The 22,016-nt window shown below is 46.7% G+C and overlaps 1 protein-coding gene across 1 annotated transcript in view; it reads left to right on the forward strand.

Annotated features, from left to right (window-relative positions):
- The window catches only part of LOC138300374 (spondin-2-like), a 79,811-nt gene that overhangs the window by 30,645 nt on the left and 27,150 nt on the right, over positions 1-22,016 (forward strand). Inside the window, exons 2-3 of the mRNA XM_069239668.1 lie at positions 20,067-20,281; positions 20,383-20,872. Of these exons, the coding sequence (XP_069095769.1) occupies positions 20,067-20,281; positions 20,383-20,872 (705 nt within the window). The remainder of the gene's footprint in view (positions 1-20,066; positions 20,282-20,382; positions 20,873-22,016) is intronic.

Consider the following 22,016-nt stretch of genomic DNA (forward strand, 5'->3'; position numbering starts at 1 on the left):
AGATCTTTTGGTGCTTTAGGTGTGTTTATTTACATACAAAATATTGGAGGGGGAAGTTAAAAGGTGAGGGGTGATGGCGGAGGAGTGTCCATGGCAGAGTCCAGTCTATTTGTCTCATAGGTGCATTGCCCATATGGGCATAGGAAGTGGAGCTGGGGCAGTTTCAATATGGACAGGGTGACAAAGTGGGACAGTGGGTTGACAATCAGGGTGGTCTCATTTCTTGGCGGGGGTCTTGGCATCGTGCTCTGTCTTGTTCCTGGATCGCAGGGACCGTTTGCGGGGTGGTTCTCCGTCTGCAGGGGGTGGGGTGCTGGTGTGGTGGTCCTGTGGCGGTGCCTCCTGTCCACTAGCGCCGGCGGAGGTGGTGGGCAGTTCATCATCCATGCTAGTGTCAGAGGCCCCTTGTAGTGCCACAGTGTCCCTCCTGGTGTTGAGTATTTCCTTCAGCACCCCTACGATGGTGCCCAGGGCGGAGCTGATGGTTCTGAGTTCCTCCCTGAACCCCAAATACTGTTCCTCCTGCATGCGCTGGGTCTCCTGAAACTTGTCCAGGACCGTTACCATCGTCTCCTGGGAGTGGTGGTTTGCTCCCATGATGGAGGAGAGGGCCTCGTGGAGAGTGGGTTCCCTTGGCCTGTCCGCCCCCTGTCGCACAGCAGCCCTCCCAGTTCCCCTGTGTTCCTGGGCCTCTGTCCCCTGGACCGTGTGCCCACTACCACTGCACCCAGGTCCCTGTTGTTGTTGGGGTGGTGGGTTATCCTGATTGACGTGTCCTGGGGACGGAGGTATGGGCCCGCTGGGTGGGTGCTATGCTGGTGTTACCAGAGGGGGGAAGGTCTGTGGTGGCCTGTGCCTGTGTGAGGGGAACCGACTGTCCCGAGGCCCATGATGGTCCGGGCTGGTCATCTAGATCCAGTTGGACAGAGCTGCTGTCATCACTGTGGGCCTCTTCTGTGGGTGGGGTGGAGATGTCTGGACCCTCCTGTCTGGTGACGTTGGGTAGTGGTCCTGCAGGGGTGGAAAAGCATGATTATTGCATCTGTGTGTGTCATGGTGTGCAATGGGTGGGTGACCGTGTACCCCAGTGCTGGCATTCCTGTGTGGGGGCTTGTGTGATAATGGTTTAGGGGGGTGTATGGGTATGTGCAGTGGGCATGCTTTAGTGATGGGTGTCCATGCGTTGTTGTTGCATGCAGGGCTTGGTGTTGGGATGTGCGGTTTGTGATATTGGTACATTTGTGAGGAGTTGGAGTGATAGGGGTGGGGGCGAGGGTGGGGGTATGTGATAGCATGCAGGTAGGGTGGGAGATATGGTAGTTAAAGGTTTGACTTACCGGAGTCCATTCCTCCCCCGACTCCTGCGAGTCCCTCAGGATGCAGAATCGCCAAGACCTGCTCCTCCCATGTTGTTAGTTGTGGGTGAGGAGGTGGGGGACCGCCGCCAGTCCGCTGAACCACCTGGTGGTGTCTTGAGACCACGGAACGCACCTTCCCCCGTAGGTCGTTCCACCTCTTCCTGATGTCGTCCCGATTTCTTGGGTGTTGCCCCACTGCGTTGACCCTGTCGACTATTCTTCGCAATAGCTCCATCTTCCTTGCAATTGAGGTGTGCTGCACCTGTGCTCCAAATAGCTGTGGCTCTACCCAGGCGATTTCCTTCACCATGACCCTGAGCTCCTCCTCAGAGAACCTGGGGTGTCTTTGCCGTGCCATGGGGTGGTGTAGGTGATGTGCGGGGTGGTGTGTGTGGTGTGTGTGGTGATAAGTGTGGTGATATGTAGTGGTGTGTGGTGTTTTGTGCGTGGAATTTGTGTGGGTGATGGTGTTGTGTGCCTGTGGCTGCTAGTTTGGGGATGGTGGTGTCTTTCTCTGGCCTTCTCTCTGTAATAGTGGTCGTAGGGGTTTGTGGGTGATGTGGGTGTGTGTTTTATATTGCAATGGGTGTGTGGGAGTGGTGTGTGTATGTGTATCAGGTGTGTGTATTTCGAATTGTCCAATGTGGCGGTGTTTTGTAGAAGTGTTTGTATTTTGAGCGCGGCGGTGTGTACCGCCAATGGAATACCGCGGTTGAAAGACCGCCGCGTGGATTCGTGTGTCGTGATAGTGTGGGCTTATTTCTGTTGGCGTGACGGTGGAGGTTTTTTTTTCGCCAGTTTATCACTGACCTTTGGTGTGGCGGACTTGTGTGGGTGTCTGAATTTTGTCGGATTTCGAGATGTGGGTCATAATAGCTGTGGCGGAATTTCGTGGCCGCGGCGGTGTGTTGGTGGTCTTCTGCACGGCGGTAAGCGGCTTTTACCGCCAATGTTGTAATGACCCCCCTTTTCAGTGATATCTCAACATTTACTTATTGCATCTTTAATCGTTTTGGACCTGCATTTATCCAGATAAATATTACATATTTTTCTAAATACTGTGTGGTGTATTTTTGTGGTGCTATATGGTGTTATTGTATGATTTATTGCACAGATACTTTACACGTTGCCTTATAAGTTAAGCCTGACTGCTCAGTGCCAAGCTATCAGAGGGTAGGCACAGGATAATTTGGATTGTGTGTGACTTACCCTGACTAGAGTGAGGGTCCTTGCTTGGTCAGGGGGTAACCTGGCTTCCAGCCAAATACCCCATTTCTAACATTGGTGATCAGCGGTGAGGATAGGACTTGTAATTGTGAAGTGACATACAGTAGCTAAGTATTCACTACCTACCCACAGTTAAAGGTCAACTTGATTTTTCATCTTTTTCATCTTTTTGCTTTTGGTTCTCTGATGTTCCCCTGGATATATTGTTGATATTTTTGGACTCTGGTTTTGGGTTGCACCTGTGAGGCCTTGGCAGAATGGAAGTCAACTTTTGGAACCTATTCATCTATAAAGAGAAGGAGCTAAGAGTATTCTGCAAGGAAATGGGACTGTCTGTAAAGAGGAAATCCAGAAGGAAGGATCTTGAGTCAGCCCTGTTTCAGTATGAGTTGAAACGCTGGCAGGCAACACCAACAGATGAGTCTGAGGAGGAGGAGGATTACTCGGATGAGGAAAGGGAACCAGTGAGAGATGAATGGCTTATAGCTCAGGAGTGGTGGATGGAAGAGCTAGATGAAGAGATCGAAAGGGCTGAGGCAGAGAGAGCCTTAGCACAGGAAAAAGAAAGGATTGCAGCTCAGGAGCTGAGCGGTGAAGAGCTGAAACTGGAAGCCATAAGGGCTGAGTCCAGTTCAGATGATGGCAGCAAAACTCTTGTATCCAGTACTGCTAAAGAAGTGCACATGCCCAGAGATGTGGTGCCCTACTTGAAGGAGGGAGTTGACACACACCAGGAGGTTCAGGAGTATGAGGTAGTTCCCGTAATGCACAGGGTCCCTGAGGTGGATTGGGGAACTGGCACAGGGAGTCATATTCCTACTGAGGGGAGGGACACTTTACTAGCTCTAGGAGAGAGTGACAGGGAGAAGGGTTCCCCTCAGGTAGAAGTCCTGGTTATGGAGTGTGGAGACATCCCAGAAGAGTGTGGGTTGAGTGTCAGGGACAGTCAGGTACTGTCTCACCAGTCTCAGGAGGGTGATATGAGTGCTTTTTCAAGGCTGAATCACTGGATGGTTGGGTGAAGGGTACTTTGTTTAATACATGTGAAGAGCATATGTCTAGTCCTTATTTTCCAGAGCTTCGCCAACACCAGGTGGAGTGTGAGTTCTCTGACCCCAGGGAGCTTACAATTGATGCAGACCTCTGGGTGAGTACCAGAGAGTCTGAAGATGCATTTGGGGGTGCTCCTGAAGGGAGTGGTCTAGGTGTTTCCCAACCAGGTGAGGTGGGAAAGGATTACAGTGTCCCAGGTAGGTCCCAGTGTAGTGGGATGGGTGAGGGACCCCATGTCCAGTCTCAGAGGGGAGGGAATGGGTATGGGCTGAGACCTTGGGTGCCCGAGATCCAGTCCCAGGTCCTGGAGGGTTCCATGAGGGGACGCCAGGAAGGGAGCCTAGCCTGTACCGTAGGGCCATCTGTTGTGGGAGATACCACAGTGTCAGGAGAACTTGGGGGGTGGGGGGGGTGGCTGTAGCCAGCATCCCACCAGTTCTGGTGTCTGGCAGTACCACTCCCAGTGAGGGGGTGCAGAAGTCCAGACAGAGGGTTGAGAGGGGGCTATGGACCCCAGTGGAGGACCTGGAGGGTCAGGGGTCAGCCCTGAGAGCAGAGCCTCCCAGGAATGACCTAGGTGAGACCATTTCTGGTTTGGGGGGGATCCAGACTCTGCCAGACAGGCAGGGGTCAGGAGACCTGCACCAGCCAGACTCTTGTGTGGCCCTTGGGGACGGTGTGTCCCTTGTGGGGGGTGAGTGTGCCCCCCAGGAAGTCCTGGCGTGCCAGGCAGTGGTTCAACCTCAGGGTGGTGACTCTGGGTTGGATGACCCGGTTCAGGGTTTTAAACTCTGACATGGTGGGGGGTAGGTGTGCCCCCCAGGAAATCCTGGTGTGCCAGGCAGTGGTTCAACCTCAGGGTGGTGACTCTTGGTTGAAGGACCAGGTCCAGAGGGTAAACTCTGACCTGGTGGGGAGTAGGTGTGCCCCCCACAAAGTCCTGGTTTGCCAGGCAGTGGTCCAGTCTGAGGGTACAGACCCTGGACTGGAGGATCAGATGCAGGGGGTAAACCCTGAGCCGAATGGGGGGCAGTTTGTCCACTCGCCCCCGTGATTTCTAGGGGTGCTCCCCCTGAGGGGGGGTGCAGAACCCTGGGTTAGAAGGCCAGGTTCAGGGTGTTCCCCCTGACCTGGAGGAAGGGGCTGCTGCTAACAGTGCCCCTACCATGTTGTCTTCTGGGGGGGCCACTCCTAGGTGAGGGGTGCAAGACTCCAGAAGGGAGGGCCGGGGGTGGGAAGCCTCACCCCTGGCCCTAGTCCAACCTGAAGGTACAGACCCCAGGTTGGAAGACCAGTTGCAGGTTAACACCCCTGCACTGGTGGTAGAATTTTTCAGGACTGCTTCTATAAGCACCCTGACAATTTTGGACTCTGGGCGTGCCACTCCAGGAGGGAAGGTACAGAGCCCCAGAGGGGAGGACCGCGGTCAGGCTGTCATCCCTGACCTGGTGGAAGGGAGAGTGGTCAAAGGGTGCCAGGCACCTATGGCTACCATCCCCACTCTCCACAGTCACAGTGGTTGAGAGCTTTGAGAGACCTGGGGCCTAGCTGTCATCCCTGACAGCTGTCAGTGGCCACTGTGGCTTGCTGTCCTGGTGGACAGAGTTACCCCTGGGTGGGGAGACAAGAGTCACACCGCGGGGGTGGAGTGGGCAACACCACAGTGTTGGCCCTGGTGGTACTCTCCGGCCCCTGGGATACATCTGTGAGCAAAGTAAGGTTAGGTGCTGCACAGATGATATCTGCAGGAGAGGAGAAAGGTTCCCCATGGGTTAGCTTAGTGGGCCCTGAGAGTATGGACAGAGGGATCCAACTGGAGTCAGGAAGGTGTAAAACTGGAACATGCCCCTGCTGTTGTGGGTCTGGGTCCTTGTTCTATCGCCTCAATCAGGAAAGTACATCAGGAAAGTGATTGTTCTCCACTGGCTTTAGGCTGGTGGGCGGTCATGTTGGATAGGGCCCTTTTTGCAGGGTCATCCCCAAACTTTTTACCTCCTTCCTCCTATTTTTCCTGATCTATTTTTGTTGGCTTTTGAACTCTGAGCACTTTACCACTGCAAACCAGTGCGAAAGTGCATATGCTCTCTCTGTAAATTGTACTGTTTATTGGTTTTCCATGATTGGCATATATGATTTACCAGTAAGACCCTAGTAAAGTGCACTAGAGGTGCCCAGGGCCTGTAAATCAAAGGCTACTAGTGGGCCCTACAGCACTGGTTGTGCCACCCACATGAGTAGCCCTGTAATCATGTCCCAGACCTACCACTGCAGTGTCTGTGTATGCAGTTTTAAACTGTAAATTCGACTTGGCAAGTGTACCCACTTGCCAGGCCTAATTCTTCCCTTTTCCTACATGTAAGACACCCCTAAGGTAGGTCCTAGGTAGCTCAATGGGCAGGGTGCAGTGTATGGTTAAGGTAGGACATAAACTAAGGTGTTTTATATGTCCTGACAGTGAAATCCTGCCAAATTAGGTTTTCACTGTTGCAAGGCCTATCTCTCTCATAGGTTTACATGGGGACTGCCTTTAAACATGATTAAAGCGTAGCTTCCCTTTGGGAGCAGATAGACATGTGGAGTTTTGGACCTCTGAACACACGATTTAAAAATACATCTTTTAGTAAAGTTGGTTTTAAGATTGTGTGTTTGAAAATGCCTCTTTTAGAAAGTGGGAATTTTCTTGCTTGAACCATTTTTATGACTCTGCCTGTTTGTGGATTCCCTGTCTGGGTTAGTTTGACAGTTTGGCGGTTTGCACCTCTCTCCAGACAGTGACACAAAGGGGGCTAGAGTGTAGCCTGCATATTCTGATGAGCCATCTGTGCTAAGAGGGAGGGGAGGAATGGCCACTCGCACCTGAAAGGGCTGTGCATGACCTCACACAAAGCAGTCTCCAACCCCCTGGTGTGTGTCTGGGGCCTGGCCTGGGCACAGCAGGATCTCACAAACAAGAGAGACTTTCCTTTGAAGTAGGCCTACTTCAAAGGCAGAAAAGGGTATAAGAAGGGCACCCAAAGCCCTGAAAAATTAGATCACTTCTGGAACCAAGAGGAACCTCTGCCAAGGAGAAGTGCTGAAGAGCTGAGGAGAAGTGCTGCCCTGCCTCTGACTGTGCTTTGTGGAGCTATCCAGTTGCTGTTTCTGCCTGTGGAAGGAGACAAGACTGGACTTTGTTGTGCATTCCTGCTTGTGAAGAAATCTCCAAGGTCTTGACCTGAGCTTGCCTCCTGTTGTTGACGTCTCAGAGCATTCACAGACTTACCCTGCCAGCACCTGGACTCTCTGCTGACACTCCTACCCTGCCAAGTGGTGCCCTACACAGTTACCTTGAAAGGTGAAGTTGGCAGGCAAAGACTGAAAATCCACGCACAGACCGCTGTGCAGGGACATTTTTGACACACTTTCCAAGACACGGCTGAGAAACAACGCACCGTCGGCTTCACAGCTGAAATCTACGCTCCACCTGCATCATGGCTGGAAGATCGACACAACACACCTGGAGAAACGACGCGCAACACCCGCTAACGGAGACTGTTAATGTCACAACCCAACATAGCGCGTTTTTCTGATACCGTGGGACTGAATTTTAGATGCAACCTCACTGGGCGCGGAAAACCAACGCAAAGCCTGCCCGGACCCGAGGTGCCTGTCCTGATCCACACATCGCTCTGTTGAGGAGAGGAAAAATGACGGACGCCGACCCGACCAGAGGAGGAATGCACACGGTCTCGCTTGCGAGTGAGAAATCGACACATCACTGGACTTTTCCAACGCACACTTGCCCGTGCGGTGTTATTTTGACGCTACACAGGTACTTGTGCACACTAACATTGTAAGCACTGTTTTCTAAAGGATTTAAGACTTTTTGCTTTTTAATTCATAACTTGACTTATGTATGGTGGATTTTTGTCGTTTTGGTCTTGTTTAGTTTAGATAAATATTACCCGTGTTTCTAAACCTCTGTTGTGTCAGTTTGTAGTGTCTTCACTGGGTTACTGTGTGTGTTTGTACAAATTCTTTACACCTAGACTCTGAAGTTCAGCCTGCCTGCTTGTGCCAAGCTACCAAGGGGGTGAGCGGGGGTTAGCTAAGGGTGATTCTCCTTTACTCTGACTAGAGTGATGGTCCTTGCTTGGACAGGGGGTAACCTGACTGCCAACCAAAGACCCCATTTCTAACTATAAAACTGTGCAAGTTCAGAAGATTACCATCAATTCCATCCCACCCATTCCAGGTAGATTGTGCATCATGTATTATAATTTAAATAGATGCACAACTCTTTACAATCTGTTGAACAATATGATCTAGTAGCACACTTAACAGTTGGGGATTTGACGAATGAAGATTCACCTAAAACCTCGAACAAAGTGTTGTAGACATCTAAAACAAAAACATGGGGAAATAAAATCACTCCAAAGCAAAATACAACCAAACGAATAAAAACAAAAGCACACCATGTAGCCCTGCTTTCCAACAAAGCTAAATCATGTGATAACAAATTAGAGTCACAGTATAAAAAGGAATAAAAATTCATATTGCCTAATTATTATATTTAACGTGAAAATTGGAACAACAAAGAAATATAAAGGACTAAGAACAAGATATATATATAGTTAAAAACTTTACTGAAATTAGACTCGATAAATTAACGTAAAAATTGGAACAACAAAGAAATAAAAAGGACTAAGAACAAGATATATATATATAGTTAAAAACCTTACTGAAATATGACTCGATAAAAATAATTAGCTGGCCACATAAGCAAGATCTAGCCAAACACAAAGTAATGCTCAAAATACAAGAATATTTTAGATCTTCCATAGGAAAGAGGAAATCTCTGGAAACTGAGCAGTTCTGTCCTCAATTATGTATGTTGCACTGAAAAAAGCCCAAAAGAATTTTGGATCCTTTAAGGGAAAAGACTAAGAATGTACAGGTAATCCAGCAATTGAAAAAGAATGGACAGATTAACTCTTCAATTTGTATAAATTGAATCCCCTAGAAACCACGTGTGACATTATCATCATGTGGTACAACTAAATAAAACCGAACAGCAGGTTTTGATGAGGAGAAGATGAAATAAAACATAGATTTTAGTTCGATCAACAAAACAAACTGGGAAATAAAACTTGCAGTTAAATAACCAAGGATCCCGGCACAGATGGATTTGGATTTCCTGCTTACCTTCTTCTATGACCTGTTCTGACTTGCTGTACTTTTTGCCAGCCTGTCATTTCTGCTGTAAACCAAGGTGCAGCCATACTAAAGTTAGGAAAATGGAGTATCATAACACCGACCCCACAAAATAGGGATCATACAGCCCCAAATAATTATAAAATGATAGATCTTTTGGATTGCCATGATGTTCACCTGACATGAGTGCCCTCCATAGTGAATATGGAGGTTATTTAAGTACTGGTTGCACAGCTGCCTTGTTGTGGCTGAAGACAGGAATCGGCATGCGCAAGGAGAGTCTCCTTTGGCATGCACACAAGTTAGCGCTGCAGACCTAACATTTATTCACGCAAAAATAACTGTACCTTGTAAATCAGCAGCTATTCAATTTGATTGATTTTAGTGGATCAATTCTGGTTAAGAGCATAGTAAAATTAATTTCCTGTATAGTCACCAACCAACGTACAAATTATTCTCCTATCTTTGCTCCTTGCAGTAAAGGTTGGGAACGTCACATCCTGGGTGATAAAAAGGTGCTGGGATTCCTTACAAATGGCAGATTGCATGCAAATCAAGTGCTAATTACCAATAATAGTGCTAACAACCATAGATATATTTTATTGATTTTATTACACAAATGACAGCCTGTTGATTCTACTTTTCCTTGTGGGGTAAAACTTACACCTTTTTAAACTGCCTTAACAGAGTGCAATGAACCTCTTTTTAACCCCTTCTCTGCCAGGCCTTTTCCCCCTCCTGTGCCAGGCCTTTTTTTGGCTATTTGGGGCAGTTTGCGCTTAGGCCCTCATAACGTTTTGTCCACATAAGCTAGCCAAGCCAAATTTGCGTCCTTTTTTTCCAACATCCTAGGGATTCTAGAGGTACCCAGACTTTGTGGGTTCCCCTGAAGGAGGCCAAGAAATTAGCCAAAATACAGTGAAAATGTCGTTTTTTAAAAACAAATGGGAAAAACTGGCTGCAGAAGAAGGCTTGTGGTTTTTTTCCCTGAAAATGGCATCAACAAAGGGTTTGCAGTGCTAAAATCACCTGCTTCCCAGCTTTCAGGAACAGGCAGACTTGAATCAGAAAACCCAATTTTTCAACACAAATTTGGCATTTTACTGGGACATACCCCATTTTTACAATTTTTTGTGCTTTCAGCCTCCTTCCAGTCAGTGACAGAAATGGGCATGAAACCAATGCTGGATCCCAGAAACCTAAACATTTCTGAAAAGTAGATAAAATTCTGAATTCAGCAAGGGGTCATTTGTGTAGATCCTACAAGGGTTTCCTACAGAAAATAACAACTGAAAAAGAAAAATATTGAAATGGAGGTGAAAAAAACAGCATTTTTTCTCTCCGTTTTACTCTGTAACCTTTTCCTGCAATGTCAGATTTTCAAAAGCAATATACCATTACGTCTGCTGGACTCCTCTGGTTGCGGGGATATATAGGGTTTCTAGGTTCATCAAGAACCCTAGGTACCTAGCTCCAATAAATGAGCTGCACCCTGCAGTGCGTTTCCATTCTATACCGGGTATACAGCAATTCATTTGCTGAAATATAAAGAGTGAAAAATAGCTATCAAGAAAACCTTTGTATTTCCAAAATGGGCACAAGATAAGGTGTTGAGGAGCAGTGGTTATTTGCACATCTCTGAATTCCGGGGTGACCATACTAGCATGTGAATTACAGGGCATTTCTCAAATAGACGTCTTTTTTACACACTCTCTTATATTTGGAAGGAAAAAATGTAGAGAATGACAAGAGGCAATAACACTTGTTTTGCTAATCTATGTTCCCCCAAGTCTCCCGATAAAAATTACACCTCACTTGTGTGGGTAGGCCTAGCGCCCGCAGCAGGAAATGCCCCAAAACGCAACGTGGACACATCACATTTTTTTAAAGAAAACAGAGGTGTTTTTTGCAAAGTGCCTACCTGTAGATTTTGGCCTCTAGCTCAGCCGGCACCTAGGGAAACCTACCAAACCTGTGCATTTTTGAAAACTAGAGACCTAGGGGAATCAAAGATGGGGTGACTTGTGGGGCTCTGACCAGGTTCTGTTACCCAGAATCCTTTGCAAACCTCAAAATTTGGCTAAAAAAACACATTTTCCTCACATTTTGGTGACGGAAAGTTCTGGAATCAGAGAGGAGCCACAAATTTCCTTCCACCCAGCGTTCCCCCAAGTCTCCCGATAAAAATGATACCTCACTTGTGTGGGTAGGCCTAGCGCCCGCGACAGGAAATGCCCCAAAACGCAACGTGGACACATCAATTTTTTTTAAAGAAAACAGCGGTGTTTTTTGCAAAGTGCCTACCTGTAGATTTTGGCCTCTAGCTCAGCCGGCACCTAGGGAAACCTACCAAATCTGTGCATTTTTGAAAACTAGAGACCTAGGGGAATCCAAGATGGGGTGACTTGTGGGGCTCTGACCAGGTTCTGTTACCCAGAATCCTTTGCAAACCTCAATTTTTGGCTAAAAAAACACATTTTCCTCACATTTTGGTGACAGAAAGTTCTGGAATCAGAGAGGAGCCACAAATTTCATTCCACCCAGCGTTCCCCCATGTCTCCCGATGAAAATTATACCTCACTTGTGTGGGTAGGCCTTGCGCCCACGACAGGAAATGCCCCAAAACGCAACGTGGACACATCACATTGTTTGAAAGAAAACAGAGGTGTTTTTTGCAAAGTGCCTACCTGTAGATTTTGGCCTCTAGCTCAGCCGGCAACTAGGGAAACCTACCAAACCTGTGCATTTTTGAAAACTAGAGACCTAGGGGAATCCAAGATGGGGTGACTTGTGGGGCTCTGACCAGGTTCTGGTACCCAGAATCCTTTGCAAACCTCAAAATTTGGCTAAAAAAACACATTTTCCTCACATTTTGGTGACAGAAAGTTGTGGAATCTGAGAGGAGCCATAAATTTCCTTCAACCCAGCGTTCCCCCAAGTCTCCCGATAAAAATGGTACCTCACTTGTGTGGGTAGGCCTAGCGCCCACGAAAGGAAATGGCCCAAAACACAACGTGGACACATCACATTTTTTCATGGAAAACAGTGCCTACCTGTGGATTTTGGCCTCTAGCTCAGCCGGCACCTGGGGAAACCTAGCAAACCAGCGCATTTTTGAAAACTAGAAACCCAGGGGAATCCAAGATGGGGTGACTTGTGGGGCTCTGACCTGGTTCTGTTACCCAGAATCCTTTGTAAACCTCAAAATGTGGCCAAAAAAACATTTTTTCCTCTCATTTCGGTGACAGAAAGTTCTGGAATCTGAGAGGAGTCACAAATTTCCTTCCACCCAGCGTTCCCCTAAGTCTCTCGATAAAAATGGTACCTCACTTGTGTGGGTAGGCCTAGCGCCCACGAAAGGAAATGGCCCAAAACACAACGTGGACACATCACATTTTTTCACAGAAAACAGAGGTGTTTTTTGCAAAGTGCCTACCTGTGGATTTTGGCCTCTAGCTCAGCCGGCCCCAGGGGGGGCAGAAATGGCCTAAAATAAATTTGCCCCACCAAACCCCCCCCCAGGGAGCGACCCTTGCCTACGGGATCGCTCCCCCGCGTGACATTGGCGCCAAAGAAAAAATCCCCGGTGCCTAGTGGTTTCTGCCCACTTGGGGGAAGATTGACCTAAAATCGGCCAATCTGCCCCCAAGGGGGGCAGAAATGGTCTAAATACAATTGGCTAATGGGTCACTCCCCATCTCTAAAAAAACAAGAAAACACAAAAAAATGTTTGCCCTGGCGCCTAGAGGTTTCTGCCCCCCCTGGGGGCAGATCGGCCTAATAATAGGCCGATCTGCTCCCAGGGGGGGCAGAAATGGCCTAAAATAAAGTTGGCCCCCCACCCCCCCCCGGGAGCGACCCTTGCCTACGGGGTCGCTCCCCCTGCGTGACATTGGCGACACAAAAACAAATCCCCGGTGCCTAGTGGTTTCTGCCCCCTTGGGGGCAGATTGACCTAAAATCGGCCAATCTGCCCCCAAGGGGGGCAGAAATGGTCTAAATACAATTTGCCCCCCAGGGGAGCGACCCTTGCCTAATGGGTCGCTCCCCATCTCTAAAAAAACAAACAAACAAAAAAACAATAATAATAAATTTGCCCTGGCACCTAGAGGTTTCTGCCCCCCCGGGTGCAGATCGGCCTAATAACAATAGGCCGATCTGCCCCCAGGGGGGCAGAAATGGCCTAAAATAAATTTTGCCCCCCGCCTCCCCCCGGGAGCGACCCTTGCCTACGGGGTCGCTCCCCCTGCGTGACATTGGCGACACAAAAAAAAATCCCCGGTGCCTAGTGGTTTCTGCCCCCTTGGGGGCAGATTGACCTAAAATCAGCCAATCTGCCCCCAAGGGGGGCAGAAATGGTCTAAATACAATTTGCCCCCCAGGGGAGCTACCCTTGCCTAGTGGGTAACTCCCCATCTCTAAAAAAACAAACAAACAAAAAAAAAACACAAACAAAACAATTTGCCCTGGCACCTAGAGGTTTCTGCCCCCCCAGGGGCAGATCGGCCTAATAACAATAGGCCGATCTGCCCCCAGGGGGGCAGAAATGGCCTAAAATAAATTTGCTCCCTCAACCCCCCTGGGAGCGACCCTTGCCTACGGGGTTGCTCCCCCTACGTGACTTTGGAGCCCAAAAAAAAATCCCCGTTGCCTAGTGGTTTCTGCCCCCCTTGGGGGCAGATTGGCGTAGCAAAAACGGCCGATCTGAAATGGCCTAAATACAATTTTCCCCTCCAGGGGAGCGACCCTTGTCCAAGGGGTCGCTCCCCATCTGTAAAACAAAAAAAAACAAAAAATCCCCGGTGCCTAGTGATTTCTGCCCCCTTAGGGGCAGATTGACCTAAAGCAGATATGGTCTAAATACAATTTGCCCCCCAGAGGAGCGACCCTTGCCTAATGGGTCACTCCCCATCTCAAAAAAAAAAAAAACACAAACAAAAAAATTTGCCCTGGCGCCTAGAGGTTTCTGCCCCCCGGGGGCAGATCGGCCTAATGACAATAGGCTGATCTGCCCCGAGGGGGGCAGAAATGGCCTAAAATAAATTCCCACCCCCCCCCCCGGGAGCGACCCTTGCCTACGGGGTCGCTCCCCCTGCGTAACATTGGCGCCAAAAAAAAAATCCCCAGTGCCTAGTGGTTTCTGCCCACTTGGGGGCAGATTGACCTAAAATCGGCCAATTTGCCCCCCAGGGGAGCGACCCTTGCCTAAGAGGTCACTCCCCATCTCTAAAAAACCAAACAAACAAAAAAAAAACACAAACAAAATTTGCCCTGGCGCCTAGAGGTTTCTGCCCCCCCTGGGGGAAGATTGGCCTAATAACAAAAGGCCGAAATGGTCTAAAATAAATTTGCCCCCCCACCCCCCCCCCCCGGAGCGACCCTTGCCTACGGGGTCGCTCCCCCTGCGTGACATTGGCGCCAAATAAAAAATCGGCCAATCTGCCACCAAGGGGGGCAGAAATGGTCTAAATACAATTTGCCTCCATGGGAGCGACCCTTGCCTAATGGGTCGCTCCCCATCTCTAAAAAAACAAAGAAACAAAAAAAAAACACACAAAAAAAAAATTTGCCCTGGCGCCTAGAGGTTTCTGTCCCCCCGGGGGCAGATCGGCCTAATAACAATAGGCCGATCTGCCCCCAGGGGGGCAGAAATGGCCTACAATAAATTTGGCCCTCAACCCCCCCGGGAGCGACCCTTGCCTACGGGGTCGCTCCCCCTAGAGCCAAAAAAAAAAATCCCCGGTGCCTAGTGGTTTCTGCCCCCCTTGGGGGCAGATCAGCCTAATCAAAATAAACTGACTCACATGTATATCTCCAATATTATGATAATGAAAAGTCTTGATTTTAACGGTCTGACCCTGGCATTCAGTCTGCTTTATTGATACTCTTATTTAGGGCTGCACAAAATTTGCACAAATTACTTTTATGTAACTACGTGACATTTCAGCATAATTATATATCATTAAGTGTAAATTTACAAATCCAATATTTTGTGCTAAATTTTAACTCAAAGTGTGTCCCCATCAATTTTTATGCATTTTGCCCTACAAAAAGTGGAAAAAACAATAGCACCGCAAACAATAGTCGTGCATGTTCTGCTGTTCTGTAAATTTTCACTATGAATAGCTCATTATGCAAAGTGGTGCAATGGCATAATTGGGAAATCTTGCATGACAAGTGTAACTCAAAATTTCAGAAATTACACAAATTACATTGGTGTAATTTAAATTTCGCCCAAGCCAACTCTTATTCATGTGTTCTGGATTTCGTTCCTTATTATTTGTTTTGGGTATTTGATGTAGTGTGAATCTTACAGATGCAGGCACTCCCCTCCAATGCTATGAATGACCATACTCTTACTATACCTCAAAAAACGATGCAACCTGAAGTGATTTCAAGATAATCAGTGACTCTGAAATCAATATAAATAATAGCCAACAAAAACACAGCTTCTGTCTTAACAGATCTGAACCCATCAACTCTAAAAAGAATGGTCAGCACCCACATCGCTCCATACTGAACCGACTTAATCAACACATCCATGGTGACGTTCTAGAGTGTCTAAAAACAGGACATGTTCCCTCATGTTTGAAAAACCCTGGCCATGATCCAGAAGCCCTGAACAATGTATGCCCAATCACCAACTTACCTTTTGTGGCAAACACTGTTGAAAGTGGTGTCTCTACCTAACTGGAGCACTTCATAGAAGACCATAGCCAACTTTACAACTATGAATCCGGTTTTAGACTCCGCAAGTACAACAGAAAAAGCCATGGTACAGATTGTAGATGACACTGTCTGTCTCCTTGACAGAGGAGGCTTCTGTCTACTACTAGTCCTGGTCCTATTGGTGCCACTTGGCGTGATCAGTCACAATGTCCTGCTTCACGTACTTGAAGAAAGAATGGCAATAAGGAGAACAACCTCAAACTGGTTCTACTCCTATCTTGATTACCACTCTCACTAAATTAATTTGGCCTGTTCTTTATCTAATCCTATCCCTGTAATCCACAATGTCCCTCAAGGATCCGCCCTATCTCCAACTCTCTTCAACTTGTACATTGAACAACTGACAATGATTCTAAAAAAATCCAATCTCTTCTACTATCTTCAAGCTGATGATATATAACTGTGTTTTGCTTTCACTAATGACCAAGCTGACAAAAATCTCTGGAATGCACTTCTCAGTTCAAAGAAGACATTTATTATTATTTCATCATGAGGTTCCTAAAAAGGAGATTAGCATGTTTAAATCAAATGTTTAAAAATAGTCACAGCAATGAAAGGAAAATATACCAAAATGATTTTCCACTGCAATATACACAGCAAAGATATGAATATATATTATATTATGTAAAGCAAATAATGAAGTAAAAATTCATCACCGTAGGGCCCACCAAGCTCTTCATCTTTCTCATGCCAGCAAGACTATGACCCCCTTCGACTGTGAGAAAGAGATTACCACCCTCACAGGACAGATATCAGGCATCCGACGTCAAGAATCCTGATTGAAGCCACTCTCACTCTAGCTGTCGCACTGGGTCTTTTTATATCTTAAAGAACCAAAAGGAACTTTCTGGAAAAAAAACTCTCATTTAAGAATTCAAACATGCTGGGTAGTTTAGGTCTGCTTTGAAAATAACACGTTGGGGTTTGGCCACAATCCCAAGATGTCAAATCAAAACAAGGCCGTTCCCTGCCGTCTGAATACATCCTAATCAACCAAAGCCCTTGGCGAGAAAAAACACGAAAACAAGCACAGTCTACAATGTGGAAAAGTACGAACAGGTTTAACATGGCAGGGTCTAATGCTAAGATAAAGTCAATAGGCAGCTAAACTGAATACAAAATGTAGTCTGCAACTGTTGAACACTGGACAGCTAATCAAGGTGCAAAGAGGTGCAACACAAAGTCAGTGGTCAAACACATATTTCACTACAAACTGTACCGAAAAGCTTGATCTCTATGTAATGTACTACAACTGTATCCAAACCTGGTTATACTTCAACCATTTGAAGCTTAACACACTGAAGACAAAATTCATCATCATCTTCCTCCCTTCTCCCCACACAACTTGTCTCTGTACAGACTGGCTTGTTAACGATCTCAATATTCTCTACTGTAACCCAGAAATCATTGATTGCAAGAAATCAATCGAAATCACCCTTCATAAGAATCTGAATCTACAATACCACATAAACACCTGAAATAAAAATGTTCAATACCATCTCAAATGTCTCAAAACCATCAAAGCTTTCATTCTGCAACCAAACTTAAAAAAACACAGTACAGTTAGTAGCCGTCTCTAGATTGGACTATGCAACATGTTTCAGGAGTGTCACCAAAAAACATCTAGTGCCTATGAAAGCCACACTGTATGCAGTAGCTCAATTGGTGGCACGGAAAAGGTGTTTTCTTATCATGCCGGTTCTGATTATCCACAACTATGCCAAAAGCTTCTTCAAATTTGCCTGCATTATATAAAAAGACCAGCACTGTGTCACAAAATGCATCCTGTTTGGGGGCAGATGCTGCCTCATAAGCGCTGAATGTCTTCTCTTGGAACCACCAAGATTCAAAAAACAAAGAACTATCTCCTGTGCCTTCTTGGAAAAATGCTCCCAAAGTCTGGAACTCGATACCTGCTGAAATACACCCTGATCCCTTCTTCAAAACATTCAAGAAAAGCTAAAAACATCTCCCAGCTGAAAAAATACATACTAAATTAATCCTCCTTCAATTACTATTTGTTTAAGTTTCTATGTTTAAACATTGATTATTGTCAATTTTTGTTCATTGACAAATTTTATTTGCTTGTTACAATATCTGTCAATGTTCATGAAAAGTGCTCTGATACCTTTGGGCCTTATTCACTCTAAATAGGACCACGACTTATTGAATAAATATAAATACTAGCTTGATAAGCACATCACCCATGGGTATGGTAGGTCAGAGCAATATATTTGTATGGATATTTTACATAAGTAATAAGCAAGGTTATGTACTAGGTCGTTAGTTTATTCATTTATTTTATACATTTACAGATGTGAGAGTACAGAGGTTTGCACTGGGGTAGACATACAGTACACAACAATTTATACCCATCCCATTGGTTACCTACAGTCAGGTGTAAGGACGTGTTTGGCAGCAGTTGGTATCCATAAGCTGGTCAAGGGGCAGCACTAAATGTGATGATCAATGAACATTTGAGCATTTTCAAGACCTCTGGTAAGAACATCAATGGGGGCTTGAGATGCAGATTGGGGGTTCGGAACTTCGGAACTTCAGGTGAATCAAGGTCTGGGGTTTCTAGACTCTTGTGATATCAATTGAAGCCAGATATTTGCTGCATTTGCAAACTGGTCATGAGAGCTTTCGGGAGTACTCAGTTCCATAGCAAGGCAAGGAAGCCACTGGAGTATAATGGTTCCATAGGTCCGCCAGTTTAGTGTGCATTTAATCCAAGCCTCCAGTTGCAGTCCGTACTATAGCCAGAGTTGACTTTTGGAATGGCCCAGGGCTCCAACCTTCAGAGCATGCACGGAGCTCTCTTCATTAAGGCCCTCCAAACAGCAGTGCCCCATTCACTTGGCTCTAATGATTCAGACTAAACTGCTTTTAATCAGTTTTTTTATTTTTACTTTTGCAGATACAGTTTTGATTTTCCCTTTAAATCCCCCTTTCCTTCCCTTCCTGTCTCCCTTTCATGAATTACGGCCACGCACCAACAGCCCGATCCACCCCACCAACAACTTGGCACCGGCATGATGGAGCTAGGCTGTGAGCCAATCAAACAATTGGGTAAAGGTGTCAGGACGTTTGTGTTCAGAGGCCACTCATTGAAAGCCAGTCACTGGAGGCCACTCACTGAAGGCCACTCACTGGCCTGCTGCCTCATTTTATTCACCAGCAGAAGCGACGGCACCACATTTCTTTCAGCCCAGGGTGCTATCCGAATAAGGGGTTGGCTCTGCCTACACCATTGCTATAATTTGTTCGGTTCTGAATATAGTTCGGTCTTTGAGGATCATTGCATGTATGGCCTGTCTGTTCTCTATGTGTGACGAAGGTGTTTAGGGGGGTTGAATGATTTATGAAGAAGAAAGTACTTTCTGAAGACATCAGACTTCTATTGGTGTATTTCTATTTGCTTGGAGTCACAGGGACAGTTTTTGAGACCAAGGGAGTATGCTGACTCACCCAAGGTGAGGTAATGGGTGAGGTAATGCCATCATCCCAGAGACAGGAGTACTAGGAGCATCACGAGCCACCCCTTCCGAGGCAAACAAGAGGACGTCAAAGGTTATGTTTGAGACTGGGTAATACCATCTAGTTCTCAGACATGAAGAGAAAGCTCTTCAGTTTGTAGACATCACACTCGGAGGAGCCCCTTAGGTGCAACAGGATATAGGGGGTCATTCTGACCCTGGCGGTAATTACCGCCATGGCGGAGGTCGGCGGTAGCACCGCCAACAGGCTGGCGGTGCACCGCTGGGCATTCTGACCGCGGCGGTTCAGCCGCGGCCAGAAACGGAAAGTCGGCGGTGTCCCGCCGACTTTCCGCTGCCCTTGAGAATCCTCCATGGCGGCGGAGCGCGCTCCGCCGCCATGGGGATTCTGACACCCCCTATCGCCATCCAGTTCCTGGCGGTTCTCCCGCCGGGAACAGGATGGCGGTAGGGGGTGCTGCGGGGCCCCTGGGGGCCCCTGCAGTGCCCATGCCAATGGCATGGGCACTGCAGGGGCCCCCGTAAGAGGGCCCCAAAAAGAATTTCAGTGTCTGCCTAGCAGACACTGAAATTCGCGACGGGTGCAACTGCACCCGTCGCACCTTCCCACACCGCCGGCTCAATTCTGAGCCGGCGTCCTCGTGGGAAGGGTGTTTCCCGCTGTTCTGGTGGGCGGACTTTCGGCGGTCACCCGCCAGCCCAGTGGGAAAGCCAGAATGACCGCCGCGGAGCGGTCTTTCGGCGGGAACCGCGTGGCGGGCGGCGACCGCCGTCCGCCGCGGTCAGAATGACCCCCATAGTCAGCTTAGATGGCTGCACTAACAGACATCAATTGATGTCTATATAGGAATTAAGAACTACAATATTGTTATGTAGGACATAAGCTTTCTTGAGACATGTATTACACTTTCTTCATTACATGTTCATATTTCACTGTCTAGAGTGCCTGTTCTGCTTATCATCAGGATCATTTCAATCAAGATTGTCATCTGTTTTTGTTTCATAGGTTGTACCCACAAATTCGATTTTGTCCTTTGGGCTAATGGCTCTTTGGTCTCACCGGGGGTCAGGATGTTTGTTGAAAATGGAAAGCCACAACAGCTGATCGAAGAACTGGAGGCAGCCGAAGGCAAAGTACGGATCCCATTCCAGGCTGACCAAATCCCATCTGGAGAAGGAAATACCACCACCATTGTAACCATGGAACCATCACACCCTTTTGTGAGTACAGACCAGCACACATAATTGGTGTTTTCATTTATATTTTCAGTTTGCACTTTTGTAAAAAGTAACACTTTATCATGTTTTGATTTTATGCCTAGGTTTCAATCATTGTGAGGATTGTTCCAAGTCCTGATTGGTTTGTTGGTGTGAGTTCTCTTAATTTATGTGAAAACAGCACGTGGAGGACCAGAAAGCTGCTTGATCTCTATCCATGGGATGCTGGGACAGACAGTGGGTTCACATTTTCATCCCCAAATTTTGAAACTGAACCTCAAGAGGCAGTTTCCCAGATCACAGCCACGACCCCTTCACACCCTGCCAACTCCTTCTATTATCCAAGGATTAAAAAGTTGCCTCGATTAGGCTTCTTGGAATTCAATCTTTTAGCTGTAGAAGCAAATCATGCAACACTGAATGCAATAGAGAGTCCACCAATAAATAATGAACAAATACTTGAAGAATGCATTCTGGATGGAGACGCCACAAATCGTAAAAATGACACAGAAACAAGAAAACAAAAAGGATTAAACACCGAAGAGGAGTTTGACAGTTCAGAGAGTTTCACGCTCAAGGAACACTGTGGAAAAAGTACTATTCACTTAATTTATTGAGGTGCAACATTATACAGTCATCTTACATAAATTATATTTTAATATTGTTCTGGTAAGATTTCGCTGTGCAAATGGTAGGTGGTGTTTATTAACTCTTTTTGTTTCATTCAAATGGTGTCAGACCTGAAATCTTGTGAGGTAGCAGAGAGCCAGGTTTGTGTTGCCTTGAAATCCAATGTGGTTTCTCGAGTCATGTCAATTTAGTTACCAGTTTTAAATGTATTTATAATATGAATTTTCCCAGAACAGGGATAGGGCACTTCACCAATAGTATGTTACAACACAAGAAATACGTAAGGTTGTTCAGCTTACATTTTTTTCAGAAAGGAACAATTTGCATGGGTGAGTACCTATAAAGTGCCAGAAGAGCTGAATACCAATGGAGCACCATACATTGTAGCTGGTAAAGAAATATTCTGGTTTATGTTGAAGTGGAGAGGAGGTTCAGTTGTCGTTGGGCTCAGAGGCTGATACAGGTTTGACATTGTTTATAATCAGTGGCAAATTGATCTCTGCAGATATGCAGAAGTCAAGACGTGTGTCAAATATGTGGTAGAACTTTACTCAGAGCCTCAGTACACACCTTGAAAAGGATTGTTTCCTGGCCATTTCACAGCACTGCCATGTTATGGCTTTTAAGGGTTGTACTGACCTCCTGATGGTGAGTTTATAAGACAGCCAGGGTATGGGTTGAAAAGCACAGGTTATGAAGATTATGGAAGCTATTGGTGATAGATAGTGAAATTCCTTTGAGCATAGTGTCTGGCGGATACATTTTTTTTGGCCTTTCATGAGTCGAGTGGTGACATGTAGCACATGTATTATTGGAGGTGACTATAACTGACGTCAAAACTCTTGGCTACATTTTTTTGGCCTTTCATGAGTTGAGTGGTGGCGTGCAGGTGACTCATTATTGGAGGAGGTGAATATCACTGATATCAGAACCATTGGAAAACAAAAGGGTTGGTGGATTATTCTCAGGCTAAAAATCAGTCATTGTGCAGAAACAGTAACCATGTTGGGACCTGAGGATAATTTTGAGCTGAGACAGATGTACAAATCCATCACATCTCAAAAAGTTTGGTTCAGCAGAATTCACAGAATCTTGCTCCAGTAACAGT

Source organism: Pleurodeles waltl, chromosome 6, assembly GCF_031143425.1.
Source record: "Pleurodeles waltl isolate 20211129_DDA chromosome 6, aPleWal1.hap1.20221129, whole genome shotgun sequence".
Lineage (NCBI taxonomy): Eukaryota > Metazoa > Chordata > Amphibia > Caudata > Salamandridae > Pleurodeles > Pleurodeles waltl.